We start from the raw sequence: 16,158 nt of genomic DNA on the forward strand, positions 1-16,158 counted from the left end.
ATTGTAAATTTTCCAGAATAACATTGCGTTTCATTGTAATGTAACAATAAAAAATGCTGTAATACTGTTGTGCATTTCTATTCGGGTATCCTTTAAAATAAAGCTAGTTGGTATACCCTATACATATACCACAGGATGCAGCCACACAAATACGCTTCAGCTTCAGCAGTTGATCCAATCTCTTGTTGAACTAATGCACATTGACCGCAGCCGCCGGCTGTCAAATATTGTTTATTTTTCAAAAAGTTGAAAACAGGACGTGTCCGGTTTTGCACGGCTCTAAGTAAATATTCGTCCCAGTGATGTCCTGCTGCATTCCCGGATGTATCAATCTCCTGCAGGAGTACACAACCGAGTTTCCGCTTGACAGAGAGCTTGCGGCACGCTGGAAGAACGCCATTGAAGTAGGAACCGGTAAAAGTCTGCCACCGGAATTCGGATCCAGTGGAGCGGTGGTCTGCAATATGCATTTCGGGGAGGATCAGCTAAAGGAAGGTTCGCTTGATGATCGGACAGACTATCGGGAGCCGACCATATTTATAAGGTAGAATTTTTTAATTATCGATCGGTTTTTGATTCGTCTTCATTTGTATGCTCATTGCTTTATCATTCATTGTTTAGCAATAACATTTTAACGCAAGTTGCCACCTGTCGATTATGTCTGCAGCTCTGTAGGATGTGCAACATGATCGACCACCACACTGTGATGATGCGGAAGTTTCCAGTTCTGAGTGTAGCAAAGCGGTACTTTAAGCTCTCAAGATCTCCCAGCGAAAAGGCGTTGTCTTATTTTTGCCAACGCTGTTTCGATCGATTACAAGTAGTCCATAGTTTCGGGTTGGAACTTGAAAGTAACGCAAAGAAACACAAGCGATTACGATACAAAATGGGCAAAGAAAAGGTGGTGTTCAAAAATACTGGCTCAGTTAATATTTTGAATATGTCTAGAGGCGAACATGACGACGGCGAGGACGATGACGTGATTGAAATCGAGGATGACATAGTTAAAGATGAACCTCTATTAGTCGATGATCCGGAAGAAGTATGTGATTCGCCAGTTCCGGTTGACGACAGCAGTGAAATGGAACCAGCTAGCGTTCCCAATTTGTACATAGGGACGTACAAGTGCTTCATCTGTAGCATTACTATGGACTCAAAAGAAGCTCGTGATCGTCATTTGTACGTTGACCATGCCGCCCAAGAGGAAGGTTATTTTTGTGAGGATTGTAGTATGTCGTTCGACAGTATCGTCATTTATAATGTGCACCTAGCGAAACACGATCCATGCAGGCCTTTAAAGTGTAGCCGATGCACGCAGCGATTTTGGAAGAATATAGCTCTAATAAAACATGAAGCTCAGCATTCGAAAACAAATGAATTGAAAAGGGCTAAGAAAAAAATGTCAACAAACAAAGGAAAGGCAAACAAACAATTGGTGAGTTGAAATTTTAATTGATTACGTTACTTTTCACAACGTTTTGCGTTATGCTTACAGTTGATTTCGAAACCCGTCGGCCCAGTATCATCCAACTATCCGCAGCAAACGGTGCGAGCCGCTGTTGAAAAGGTTCTTGCTGGAGGAACAGTCGTTCGGGTAGCCAAAGAGTACAGCGTAACTCCATGGGTCCTTGCACGATGGGTAAAAATCCATAAAAATAACGAAACTCAACTGGAGATGACGCGTCTTCGTAACGAAGCTGTTACCAAAGTGTTCCCAGATGATCTAGAATTGAATCTGGTGTCAACCATAATCGAATATGTGAGCACCGTGCACGATTTGCCCGATGTAGAAGTTCGAAAGTTGGCCTACGAAATGGCAACCATGAACAATCTAAATGTTCCGAAGGACTGGAAAAAGGAACGAAAGGCAAGTGAAGAGTGGATGAGTGATTTTCTTGAACGGCATCCTCATTTGCTAGTTTGGATATCCGACGGTAGCAATACAAATCCTTTCAGTCTGGAACAAGCTCAAAAGTTTTTCGATTTGATGGATAGTATTGTCCAGGCCCATCCGCAATTTGCTGATGGCATGAGAATTTTTAATTTAGAAGAAATCGCTAAAAACGTTTCGCACAAGTTGACAGAGCGAAAGAAGGTGACTACGTTTGTGATTGTCAACGCGTTGGGAAATACATGCCCTCCCGTCATGATATTCCAATGTGCTGGACTTAGTGAGGACATGCTGAAGGGGGCTCCTGTTGGAACATTGGCTCTGGCAACGTCTACCGGAATCAAAGAGGAGCTTTTCACGGAAGTACTGCTGCACTTTATCCGCAATTCTCAATCGTCCAAAGAAAATCCTTCGCTTTTGCTGTTCAAAAACTTTAGCAATTATTACACAGCTGACAATCGAAAATTAATGCATGACAATGGAGTGACCACGATTACCGCTCAAGAATTCAATTACATGCTGCAGCCACTGAAGAATGGCATAATGCGTGTTTTCGACGATGCATACCGGAAAGCGGTAGATACGTGGCAAAGTGATCATCCGGATCAAACCTTCGATTTGGGAAACGTGGCGGAGTGTGTCAGTGTGGCGTACAAGGAAAGTTTCACACCAGATAATATAGTAGTTTGCTTTCGCCGTTCCGGCATATTTCCATTCGATCGGCAATGTTTCGCGGAGGCTTGTTCCCAATCGTCGTCGATGTCCGGAATCGTTGGAGCTGCAGACGCTGGACAGGAGCAGGGTACCGATAGTAACGCTGTCGAGCCAATCGCTGAGGTGAAATTGGAAACTGATGAAGATTTGTGTGTTTCAGAGGATTCTAATCCGTTAGTATTTTTGTAGAGTGGTGTGTAGCGAAGTGTCAGTTAAAGTTCTGTTTAGAATGCTTCATTTACTGTGGTAATATAAAATTATTCGGTAGTATCCCTTAAGAAATGTTTCGATCAGCGCCAAACTTCATCGAGTGTTCTGTTTCTGTATGTACTCCTACCTAGATTAATTATTAATTAGTTTAGTTTTTTTAATTTCCGTATCAGAATTGAGTCCTTTATGAGTCTTTTTATTTGACCCGATTCAATGCGAAGCGTGGACCTTTAATATATGTATTTACAATGAATAAATATAATTTTAGATTATGCTATTTCTCGCCTTGAAAGTTCTTTACTGCTACTTTACTTTATGGGGCTGGGGTTGGATGTAAATCTTAAATTTGGGTGTCGATCCGAATTACGGAATGTTGACATGATTTTAAATGATTATAACGTGTATTGTTTACTAAATTTTTCGAATACTAATCGGGTCGGACAATTACAGATCAAAAATAGCCAGCGAAATTGTAATTGTTTATTGAGAGCTTTAATCAAAAGGTCATTCGCCCAGTCAGCAATATCACAGAGAACAGACGTCCATCTTCATCATTCAACTTGTATAAAAATCCCTAACGGTTTTGAAGGTAGTTCCCAGTCTTACCAGGTGCGCTACTGTCGTCATTTTTTTTAGCGGCTGAGTTCGACTGAATTGGCAGCGGGTTATACCTCTACCCAGTCAAACCCACGATGGGAGAAAGGTGGGAACATTTGACACTTTTGAGTGTATTAGTTTAATACTTGCAAAATTAAGCATGGCGGCCGGGGCCCTTGAAGTGAACGAACGAGCATCCTGATTCTTTGGCGCACAATGAAAAGTGAGAAAAGGCCGAGCTTCACCTCGGATCTACCTATTAGAACACTTAGGGACACTTTTTACTTCAAAAAAACCGATTAAATTAACTATGACCGTACCGAAAGAAAACTTATGGCAACAGAAAGGCCCACTACGTCATTTGTTTGTGCTTTTCTTCTTCATATTTTCTTGTTTTTTCGGCTTCATCAAAGAAAAATGTCAACCGCACTCACACACAGAAAAAAATGTGCACACCTGCCCGGTCAAACCACTCGGAATTTGATTCGGAATCCTGAATGGAGTCAGTATGGATTCCAAATCAAATGCAACAACCGATTCTGAGTCGGAATCGGTTGTTGCATTTCATTTGGAATCCATAATGACTCCATTAAGAAATCCGAACCGGTTCCGGAATGAGTTTAACTGGGTGTATCCGTCTTGAGTCAAACCAGTCCGCAACCGGTTCGGAATTCTGAGTAGATTCAGTATGAATTCCAGCTCAAAGGCATCAACCGATTAAGTCGGAATCGGTTGCTTCCTTGAAGCCAGAATCCATATTGAATCCATTCAGGATTTCAAACCGGTTTTGAAATGGATTTGACGGATAGTTGGGATAGGTTGGTGTGGCGGCGCTAGTGTTTTATCGTGTATAAATTCAAATGTTTACACACGTTTTATTAATATATTTGTTCAATCATGGATGCCTGTTCTCTGTGGCAATATTATTTACGTGTTTCAATAGTACATCAACGAAAAAGCCGTAAACCGTTACACCATTACAAAAAAAACAATGGCCGATTTTTCATCCTTCTCTCATCTGCTATCTGGTGGTGGGTTTAACAGTGATTCCTCAATAAATTTCTGCACAGAAAAATTCGGAGGCTCTAGTAGTTCGTTAGCGGCAGCCATGGTGCGAGTAGTTAACCCTCCGACACTCGCGCCGTTGTATTTTGTGCAACATCTTCAGAAAATCTAGCGAAATCTTCTTTCAGCGGCAGCTCATTCGAGGAGCCATTCGCGCGAGTGCCAGAGGGTTAAGCAAGTACGATCCGAAGTTTGTAACTACCACCGGTTCCACCAGGGCGCGAAGAAGTCCGTCATTGTAGTGCTCTTTGTGGCGGCCAGAACAGTCGAGCGTCCACATACAAGATCCTGATGCTCCCGGAGAAAAATGAGAGCATCGAGCGCAAGGCGAGTTACAGCTGTCGGACGATTGGGATGTCGATTTGAGCCAGCTAGATCGCTTCCCTTTTCGTATTAGGGACAAATAGAACCTTCCCTTGAAAGGTCTCAGGCTGGCCAGTTACATTGGTGCCCAACATTTCAAGCTATGAACCTCCGTAAGGAGCAACCACAGATTACGACGAGCATGAAAACAACTTAGAGGGTCATTAGCATCTTACGGACAAACTTGATCAACTCGTACAGGAAAGTCTTTTGATGGACCTGCTACTGAATGTACCAACCCTCTAAGAACGGTTGGTTTCAAAATCGTCCAATGAAGGACGTTCGTTGGACCAATTTGGACAAAGTCCAAATAACCGTTCAACGAACGTCCATCGTTGAACCCGTGTTGAACGGTTTTGAAACAATTTTTTGGACGTCTCAGTGGGAAGTTTGATTCCTTCTGAAGGGCTGTATTTATGGGGTTTTCGATTGATTGACACCGGTGTAGTGAAGGGCACTGGAACTGCACCATTTTTGCACTTTCTAGCAGAAGTGCAGAAAACTGGGTATGTTCCATTGACACTTCTGCTAGAAAGTACAAAATCAGTGCAATCCACTACACCGGTGTCAATCAATCGAAAATCCCATTAGTTTGTTGTTTGCTTTTCTTTTTTTTCTCGTTTTGCGTTTTTGTTTTTCATTATCGTCTCCCAATTTATTCAAAAAGTTAGAATTAGACTTACATATAAAATAATTACCTTACTATATTTCTATCGATATTCCTTGATAGCAGCTTATTCTGACGAAGTAATTGCTCACTTTTCTTCCCAGAGCCGTAGCAATCCTGCTTTGCGTGAGGGGGCAAATATTTTTTTGATAAAATTTAACGTATATTAAAGCAAGGACCTGAAAGAAGAAGTATTTTTAATATTAAGAGCCACGGTACTCAAGACGGTCCTGACTCCTGCGGTAGAACGCAAAGGGTTACGTCGACGTCAAACTTTAAGCTTACTCATATGACATTATTCCACGCTGTTCTAAACTTTCTTCCTTCATCGTCTCGCTCGTTACAATATAAAAACAAAAAAAATACTCACTCTTAGTCGTTAACAAAAAGGAAAAAAGAGCTACTATCCGATTTCGCGACACGCATACACCCCAGGATGTTGCACCCCAGGATCCCGAGGCTGCAGTATTCTTTAAAGTCGCTCTGTGAACCTCAGAACATGAATGGTAACGTGCTTCCAATTCACCTGGAATTTATGCAGAATCTGGAAGTCTGTGCTGCAGTGGCAATCGTAAGATGTTTAGGATACCGACTTACACCTAGAGGGGATCCGTCTCACCATCTCCGGAAAAAGCCAGAACCTATAGCAGAGATTGGAGAGTCGGGTATCGAACAGCCGTGCCGCTATTGGAAGGCTGACCGCATACAGAGACGGCAAAAGATCGGCGAAATTATGTGCGATTATTACTCCTACTGAGCTTCGCATGCGTTTTTTGTCAGCTCACCAGCTGACAAAAAACGCGACACACTAATACAGCAATAGTATAATAATGTCTTATCAAAATGACTAAGGCGTTACACTTCTATGACCAAATCAGCCACAAGAAGCTCAATTGCAGCGAAGGTCTGGAGTAGGAATACCAGCGATGTCAGCGATGTCTAGCTTTTGAACCGGTATTTGGAGGCCCCGGACAATATTGCGATGGGCAACCGTGGCTAAGGCGCGAGGAGAAATGAGCAGGTGAAGAAATCGACGAGATGTCAGCTGTCTTCGTCGAAATCAATTATTTACGCAAGGGTACGCGGTACCTTAGGAATTGGGCGTTACGCGAACCCCGCTTATTGTCGGATTTCATCACCAGTGGTACCACAATTCTCCTCCTCAAGGACATACCAATTACCTGTCTAATAAGTCTGCACAAGATCATGAGTACATTCATCACTATTTATGTAAAGGCCCACTGTGAGAAGAATAGCATCCTGACAGAGGAGCAGAAGAGATGAACAACACACCCTAGATTGGAAAGATCAACCCATCATCGATACAGTCAATGTTAGAGAATTAGGTTGTAACCAACGGAACATTAGTATGGCCTATATCGATTACAAAAAGGCATACAACTCCATACCGCACTCACTCCTTATTAAGGTGTTGAATATGTATAAGGTAGGTCTGTAGTCTGCGGTTCCTGCGGCAGGTGATGGAGAGAGGGACGACAACACTGCTCAGCTCAGAAGTGAGAAAGACGTGTTGCGGTCTAGAATACATCTTGCGGAGGAACATTCAAGATGATTCATTTATCCCGCTCGTCCTACCGTTCAATCAAAACGGGCATGACTATCAGATAAGGTATAGAGAAAGCTTACCGGAAGAGATGACCCATACTTTCAACGTAGACGATATCAAGATCTATGCTGACTCGACAGAACGATTGGGTGTAGTCATCAAACTAGTCGAAAGAATTAGTGGCGACATCGGCATGGCGTTTGGACTAGAAAAATGCCGATCTGTTCAGCTACTATCAGTGCAATTGGTCGACACAGGAGGCTGCGAGATCGACGAAGGCGAGATGATTCTGGACACGATTCGTGGCAAATCGTATAAGTATAGTATAGGATTCCTGCAGCTCCGCGGGATTCGCCACACCGACATCAAGCTTAAATTCTGAAAGAACGATATTGAGTCAAGTGAACTGTATCTTGAAATCTTCCCTGAACGCGGGGAATAAAGTCAAAGCAATCAATACGTTTGCTGTCCCCGTGTTGACCAACAGTTTCGGCGTCATCAAATAGAGGAAGGCATTTAGAATTGCCACGGGATGAAGGAGGACAAGGAATACGGCATCCAGGCAATATGTGTAGTGCCGGTGCTACAACTGCGAGAATACTTTGTGGAAAATTCCAATCGACATGGAGTATACCAAGCAACCTTAACTGCAATTTGCTGACGACAGCGGAGAAGATTGCAAAGTAGAAGTAGGAAGCTGTGCACGGTGTCCATCCACACCAGTTGGAGGAGTTGTACGTCGACACGGCTGCATCTAACCTGCGGTTCAAGCGAGATAAGCTCTCTTTGCGATCGAATCCGACATGACTGCCAACCACGACAGGATAATTCCGTCGAGGAATTACAGGAGGTATGTTCGCCACCAAGATGTCGAGGATATATGTCGGATGTGCCATTCACCGCACGAGACCTACGACCACATTATGGCAGGTTGCTGCGTACTAGTCATTGCAGCCAATACCGAGCATCACAACAACGTTGCTAAGAGTTTGCGCCTGCAACATAGTCTTTTGGAAAAGATTGTGCCGAATGATCTTTATATGTCTGTCTGTGCCTGTTCCGGCAAATACTCGTTTAAAGCTGTACTGGGGTCACATTAGAAAAACTCTAGATAGAGAACTGCGGAGACTCCATTTTGGATCGATTGGATTCGCGTTTAGCTGTCAAAAAACGAATCCAATCGAACATTGCCTATCCTTATAACATTGGACGTGTTGCCATACAATGCTAGGGCATACGTTGCCAAAAATGCTGTTTTTCGCTCCGCAGTTCTCTTACTAGAGTTTTTCTAGGTCACACTGTTGTATTGGAACAATACCTACAGCACAACCGCCCAGATATACTAGTCTTTGACAAGGGTCGACGTCGGCGTTCCACTGGACCACAATCTGGTCGGTGGAATAATTGCCAGATATTGCCCCCTGGCCGTTTACAGGGTAACCACCAACACAAACATGCGCCGTGCCTTGTTGTGTTGTGAAAATTTGCGGCGGTGAAGTTTCGTGACGATAATAATTTTATCTACTACAACCTACTGTTCCGTGGCTTTTAGTACTTTGTTCAAAATACTATCACAGACTAACAGACATAACACTCGAAAATAATGCTTCGCCCACTTTAACGATCGTTTCAAATATTTTGGTAGTTGGGATTGTGACCGCTTTTGAAATTATGGCGCTAGTGACATATGAACAAGCGTATGGGGGATAGACCACTAGTGAAAATTTGTTCCCAAGCCTGATGGGTAACCCACCAGCAAATAAGTGTTTGGGACCGTGAATAAAAGGTGGAGCTAGTGTGTTATGTCTGTTAGTCTGTGTAACTATTCCATGTAATTTATTTTACATTGTTACAAAAAGTATAATAAACTGAATACAGTGTCTTGTTTAGCCTATTGAAATATTTCGCATTGATATTATTTTTCTCGATACTAATACTTTTCTTGCATGTTCTCCGAAAGAAGAATTTTTGTTTACTTTGCACGGTATCTGACAGATCGATAGGTAGATTTGGCTTCACTCTATACGAGCCTTTATAACATAAACAACGCCTTTGCGGTCTCCTGTAGGCGTGCGCAGCTCCTTCCATTATCGGGGAGAGGGTACTGACTTATATTTTTAATGTTTTTGACGTAGGACTACGTCTTTGTTTTCGATATGGGGGTGCACTCTGCAAATTCTACAAAAATGGTATGTAACGAAAAGTGGTCCAATTTTAAACGCATATAATTCAGCCATCTCACGATAAATTTTCAAATTTTTTGCACAAATCGCCCCGAAATACTTCTAAGAATAGATTCCAATAGATAAACCCAAAGATTTTTGATATCATAGCATTAAAAAATTAAATAATGTACAACCTTGTCAAAATATCGCGCATTAACACACAGAAGATAGCGCTTCCCAAGCCCTGTACGACAGATTGGTGTACGTAGCGCGCTACGCTTCTATGAATGACGTCATCATCGACTATTTAAAGAACGGACTTGGCCAGACACGCTCAGTTCCCTGTTGAACGGCTGGCGAAGCAGATCACTGCGCTGTGTTTTTTTACAGCCAGTGTAGCTGAGTTAGAAGTCCGTTACACTGGCTGTGGAGGGACGCTACCCTGTGTCGTCCAACATGCGACCGCTCCAACTGCTTCCTAAATGCCGCTGTAATGTTGCCAGTAAATTTTTGGTTTAGCTAGCACATGTATTTGCTATTTGCGCTTGAAATTAAGTAATGTAGTGGTAGTAATAAGCTTCCCATTTTGGTTTAAACGCATGGACATTTGATTAATTAGTTTAGCTCATCTAAGCAATTTTATCAATTCTGTAATTTAAAAGGAATTTTACGGAACTTGGTGAATTTGGCCCCACTTGCAACTGGTATAATCAACCTGCAAAAAGTGTTGCATAACGCAGGGCTGTTTTTTGAAACAAAATGTGTTATCATTCAGCACTTCGCTATGCAAAATCACGATTATATGACAGATGGGCTAAGCGCGGCCGTTCCTTTCAATCGGGAAAGGCCGCGTGGAATTTTGGTGAAATGCGCTAATAGTGCCGTGGTGGTAATAGTTGTCTCTTTCGCTCTACCCATCATCATCAGTGTTGACTCATTTTGCATTGTACGCTTGGGTTCAATGTTTGGGGCGAATGTGTTGGTAGGTAGGGGAACTGGCGGTAAAATGAACACGTTAAGCAAAGTCATTATTTTCTAACTAATAAGTGAATGAGATATTACAATCACCTTATATGTTTCTTGTTAGACATGTTTTGTACATATCAGGTAAAAATACTTCGTCATAAACACATTTTTTCAAACATGATTCTTGATTTTTAAACATGTCCAAAAATGAGACATGTTAGCGAGTGAGTAAAATGAACATGTGGCGGTGGTAAAATGAACAGCTTCTGGTGACCTGCAAAATGTCCTGTATGTATGCAATGCGCAGCGTTGGAAAGCATTTTCCGATCAATGCTAATATCCCAACAAATCATGAGCTTTGCATACACACAGGGCATTTTGCAGAAAAAAACTGTCACGGAAGAATTGAATTTTCATGACGTAATAGTAATTATTTTGCAATCCTGTGGCATCGAAACACATCTACAAACTTGGGGTTATCCATGGGTGTTTGAACTTTTAGGATCTGTTTGAGAGCCACTAGAAAGCTTGGTCTATACATGAGATGTGATTATATTGTCTAAAATTTGATTTTTCTTCACCGGTCCGGGTGTTTTTCCCACGCACTAAGTACTAAGAAAATAAATATTTTACATTAAGTAGTATAGTCCTACATCTACAGTTCGTGCAACCCCATAGGGATGCCCCTTGTAGTTTTTTTGTGAATTAATTGTTTTGCGGCGTATTAGCAACTAAGGGAAACGAAATATTGAAAATGAAAGATACTTGGAAATTCTAGAACGAATCAGCTATAAGCATAGAACGAAAAACTAGACTAGATACCCGAGCTACAAGCAGAAGCCGGACGTTCGATCTGGGTACTTCATATTAAGTTTACAATTTATTTCTAGAGAGCATCTATTCGCCTCTTAATTGCATCTATTTTTTCTTCCTTTAGCTCTCAATTTACCGAAAATATGCAGTTTGGGGGTCAGTCACTTCTCCTTCCCTCGCGTAATCATACATGTCCAGAAGAGAGCTTAAAAATTAACATCCCTGCGTGATCTTGAAAGGGAAACGAAATTCGATTCATGCCAGCCGTTTGGATCGTTTCTCTCGTCATTCCTTTATTTCGGTTTCATACGTAAACCGAATTTGGTTTCTATGCTAGCTCTGAGAGAGATTAACGAGCAAAAGTGATCCAGATATAGATTACGCAGTTAATTTATCCTCGAAAATCTAACCTATGCCAACTGTTGCCTTCAAGCATTCGATTCTGCATGAAATTTCAGTCAATTGGAAGGTGAATGAATGAGAGAGATGTTGAAACTGATCGTTGGTTTCGGTAAATTCAACCTGATGTAGGTAGCTGAATTTGAAATTTTGCTCCAATGGTCTAGGATTGTTCATTTCTTATACTTATGAGCGCAATTGTATATCCATCTTTTTCGGTGTTCGCTTCTTTGTTAGCAGTGTTGGCTTTTGGTTTAAAGGTACTGGGTGTGATCGTTGTTGAGTGAGTATTTCATACTGTCTGATTGGCAGATATTGCTTCTCTAATCGTTTGTGGTTTAGCATATACTAACTATGTGCAGGTTTTGGCTATATATAGGCACGGTGTGTCTAAAACCATTATTAACAAAAAAATGACTATAAATTTGGCATACGGCATTCGAAAGATACAGTATCCAAGAATCTCCTGAGTGGATTTCAAAATGATCCATCGAGAGATTCGAGAGATATGGCGATTTGAAGTTTTATGACACGTTTTATAAGGCTACCAGCAAACACCCACGGGATGGGTCTATTCTTTATAAACAAAAAATATTTGTCTTGTTATTTGGTACTAAACATGCGAAAGATATAGTGATCAAATATATACCCTGCAAGTTTGAAAATATTTCATTGACGGATCTTCCAACTTTGACAGTGTCGTCACTCTCCTTATATGCACTCAGTACAAAAGGTGTTATTTATATGATGCACTGAAAAATATGAAAATAGGGTTGTCTACCTAACGTTAACTATAACGTGTAAATAAAAAAAAATGAATAAAAGTTGGAATGTTTACTTAAAAAGGCCATATCACTGTGGTTTTCTGACCGATTCTAATTATTTTTTCATTATTGAACAGGTAGACGTTTCATCAGTAATTTTCACGAAGAAGAATATAAAATAGAATTGCCTACCTTAAACAATAGACAACATAATTATTCTCAACTAAATGTATTATCATGGCCCCTTACAAGCTACTGATTTTGTATAGAGCCCCTTACACGAGGCGCTAGTAATGTCATTACTGAGCAGTAATGTCACTTTTAATGAACGTGTAAGGTGAGTAATGACGGAATACCCATACAATTTCAGTAATGTCATTACTTAGTAATAACACTTTTATTGCGCGTGTAAGGGCCCCTATACAAAATCATACATACAAAATACACTTTTTTTATTTCGATTATAGAGGCTTTAACCTTAAGGTCATTCGCCTCTTCGGGTTAGACAAATCTCTTACGAAAAATTTCTAACCCTATGTGCTGGGTCGGGACTCGAACCCAGGTGCGCTGCGTACAAGGCAATTGACTTACTAATACGCTACGGCCACCCCCTTAAATATTTACACATTGTAAATACTTATTAAAAGATCCACGGCTTAGTCAAGCTAACGCATTGAGTCGCGTCAAATAAACGAAATATGCATCTAAAAAATCATTGCATTTCTATTTATTAATTCAAAAGATTGCATTGCTAAAGAATCGAAATATATAAACAGACGATAAGAAGCGCAAACAAGTCAAGCACTGCCAAAATGCTGATAGCTCATATAGCCTATCATTTGACATGTCGCCATACGTAGGTTCGATACAATCTTTATGTTTAGACAAACACAATTTTCTTGGAGTGACATACAGGCATCACACTGCTCGGCATATCTCTAGCGTGATAATTGGATTTTATTTTCAAAATTTAAATTTTAAAGGCGAGCGATATGCGAAGATGAAGAACAGTAAAAACTGGAAAGTTGCGAACAAACACCGACCTAGCAATATTGTTGGTAATAGTATCTTAAAGTTGAATGATCAGAGATAGGGTTCTGAGCCTAATTGAAGCCATTTCAGCGACAGTTCGCACTATATTTTAAATAACTTTTAATTAATCCTCCGGAAAACAGTTGATCTTGTCACTACACTATTTTTGTACCAAATTCGAATTACCATTATCTCAGATTTTCGATTTGAAACCAAAAAGTGTAAATACTTCATAATATGCTCAATACCTTTTAATCCTATTTATTTGCGCTGCTACTTTGATGTTTGTAATTAATAGCCATCATCCCGTTTGTTCGGAGAATTTTGAGGGTGTGGTCGCCAGGTGTCGCGTCTATTTTCACCACGTTGATTTTGCCACACTATACCTGTTCGAACGTGTGAGTCAGAGCAGTTCATGCTATCTCTGTGCAAATAATTAGATAGAATGGAATGGAATGTTGAAAATTGGGGCACTTGGTTCAAAGTTTCGATTCGATCACCAATCAACAGTTTTACATTTTCTACACCAGTTTTGCTTTTATTTTGTTTCGTAGCAAAAAATGTTGTTTCCGATTGCTGGACCGTTTCATCGGTTGAAGGACGAATCATCATCATCAAATAATGATGCATAAATAGGCAACTCACCCTATTATACTTCTCCACCTACACACAGCTTCAGAATGAATGTACCGGCAGCGAAAAACTTCAACACCAGACCGTGTGCGACTGTCGCTGGATAAACACCATGGAGGTGAACGTCGTCTACTTAACGCTAATAGTCGCGACCTTGGGGCTAATCTATCGCTGGCTAACCAAAGACCATGATTACTTTCGCGAGAAACCGATTCCCTCGTTGGCTGCGTGGCCCGTATTCGGAAGCACTGCTGATCTGATGCTGAAAAAATGCTCGTTTATGGATTATGTAAAGCGAGTCTACGATAAATTTCCAAATGTGAAGTATGCAGGGAACCTGCTGCTAGACAGTGACAAATAACAATAAATAATTATTCATGTTATTATTTCCTTTTGCAGAGTATTCGGCTTGTTCGACACCAACTCTCGCGTGTTCGTCATCCGAGACCCGGAACTTATCAAACAGATTGCGGTGAAATATTTCGACCACTTTATCGATCGACGACAAATTTTCGGCACCAGCACCGACGATAACCCGGATGTGCTGTTCAACAAAGCCGTGGTGATGCTAACCGGTCAAAAGTGGCGAGATATGAGGGCTACTTTAAGTCCGGCTTTCACTGGTAGCAAGATGCGGGCGATGTTTGGCCTGATGACGGAGTACAGTGATCAGATGGTTCAGATTCTACGAAAGGAAGCCGATAGTGGGAGGGGGTTCATCGAGTACGATATGAAGGATTTGTTTTCACGCGTTGCTACCGACATTATTGCAACATGTGCGTTCGGTATACAGGTGAATTCGGTGAAGGATACAGGAAACGACTTTTATATGATGGGAAAGGCGATGCTAAATTTCCTCAGAACGTCGGTGGTAGTGCGTATGCTGGGATATTCGTTATTCCCTGGTGTAATGCAAAAGTTAGGGATCGATGTTATTGATAGAAAGCAAATACGCTACTTCTCGAATATGGTCAAAGAAACAATAAAAAATCGAGAAACTCATGGAATTGTTCGACCGGACATGATCCATCTATTGATGATGGCAAAGAAGGGTACTTTAAAGTTTCAACACGAAACTTTCAAAACGATTGAAGGATTTGCCACTGTAGATGAATCTAATGTAGGGACAGCATCCGTTACCAAAACCCTAACGGATGCGGAAATTACAGCACAGTGTATGATATTCTTTATCGCTGGATTTCAGGCCATATCGCTATCTATGGTATTCATGGCTTACCACCTCGCCATGAGTCCTACGATTCAACAGAAACTTTACGAGGAGATTCTAGAAACAAGCAAGCAATTGAAACAACAGGCATTATCATACGATACTCTACAATCGATGAAGTACATGGATATGGTTGTATCGGAGACACTTCGATTGTGGTCCAACCCAATGACGGATCGTCTGTGCACTAAAGATTACACCCTGGACGATGGCAAGGGGCTTAAGTTTACGATAGACAAAGGAACCTGCGTATGGTTTCCGATCTACGCCATTCATCACGATCCGCAGTACTACCCAAATCCGGAGGAATTCGATCCGGAACGATTTAATGACGCGAATCGAGCGAACATCAATATGTCCACCTATTTGCCATTCGGAATTGGGCCACGTAATTGTATCGGGTCGCGGTTTGCGCTGATGGAAATGAAGGCAATCACGTACAAACTGTTGCTGAGTTTCAGCATTGAGCGAACGGAACAAACTGAAGTGCCACTCAAGATCGGTAAAGGACTCGTCCCAACGGTTGCTGCCCATTTAAGGCTTAAGTTAAGAGCATGAAAATATCTATATTTGAAACTGTGTGTGATTAACTGTTTTATTTAACAAGAAGTCCCGCATATTGTTTGTGCTTTTTCAAAAGAGACCGCTCAACACCTTAAGCAGATTGCGCGAATTTGCTCGTAGTTATCAAATCTGGCATTCTTTCTCTATTGCAATTTTTTTAAATCCCTTTTATTAATATCCAATTGCTCAAACTTGTCTTTGGCACACCCAGATTATGATATAAAGAGTAGATATCACCCAAAACGAATCATCGGGAACGTGAATGCATCTGCATCTATCATATTCCCCTCTTGAACTGTGAACGAAAAACTCCCAAATGTTTCGTTAGTGTTCAACCAACCTCATACTTGTGCAACACAATATCGAAACTCATAGCGATGTCCCCTAAATATTTTGAAGAAATTTGAAAAAATTGAATATGTTCAACAAAAATATGCCAAATACTTTTTATGGAAAAAGTTTCATTTGCAAAAGTTTGTTGCGTGTTCCCTGCAGCGGGTAGAGCAGAACTACCAAAAGC

The 16,158-nt window shown here is 41.2% G+C and overlaps 2 protein-coding genes across 2 annotated transcripts; both read left to right on the forward strand.

Moving 5' to 3' along the window:
- The first annotated feature begins 237 nt into the window (after window positions 1-237).
- LOC131691764 (uncharacterized) lies at window positions 238-3,068 on the forward strand. The gene is made up of 3 exons (XM_058978394.1): window positions 238-544; window positions 622-1,435; window positions 1,496-3,068. The coding sequence occupies exons 1-3, from the start codon at window positions 303-305 to the stop codon at window positions 2,792-2,794; spliced, it is 2,355 nt and encodes a 784-aa protein (XP_058834377.1). The 5' UTR covers window positions 238-302; the 3' UTR covers window positions 2,795-3,068.
- Window positions 3,069-13,916: 10,848 nt separating this feature from the next.
- LOC131690913 (probable cytochrome P450 9f2) lies at window positions 13,917-15,660 on the forward strand. The gene is made up of 2 exons (XM_058976990.1): window positions 13,917-14,170; window positions 14,246-15,660. Exons 1-2 carry the CDS (start codon window positions 13,959-13,961, stop codon window positions 15,630-15,632), a joined length of 1,599 nt encoding a protein of 532 aa, XP_058832973.1. The 5' UTR covers window positions 13,917-13,958; the 3' UTR covers window positions 15,633-15,660.
- The last annotated feature ends 498 nt before the right edge of the window (window positions 15,661-16,158 follow it).

The sequence above is a fragment of the Topomyia yanbarensis genome, chromosome 3 (assembly GCF_030247195.1).
Source record: "Topomyia yanbarensis strain Yona2022 chromosome 3, ASM3024719v1, whole genome shotgun sequence".
Classification (NCBI taxonomy): Eukaryota; Metazoa; Arthropoda; class Insecta; order Diptera; family Culicidae; genus Topomyia; species Topomyia yanbarensis.

Coding starts and splice junctions, on each gene's coding strand:
- LOC131691764 (XM_058978394.1), top strand. CDS start 303: ATGTCCTGCTGCATTCCCGGATGTATCAATCTCCTGCAGGAGTACACA. Junction 545..621: donor GAGCCGACCATATTTATAAG/GTAGAATTTTTT, acceptor TTCATTGTTTAG/CAATAACATTTTAACGCAAG. Junction 1,436..1,495: donor GAAAGGCAAACAAACAATTG/GTGAGTTGAAAT, acceptor TTATGCTTACAG/TTGATTTCGAAACCCGTCGG.
- LOC131690913 (XM_058976990.1), top strand. CDS start 13,959: ATGGAGGTGAACGTCGTCTACTTAACGCTAATAGTCGCGACCTTGGGG. Junction 14,171..14,245: donor GATAAATTTCCAAATGTGAA/GTATGCAGGGAA, acceptor TTCCTTTTGCAG/AGTATTCGGCTTGTTCGACA.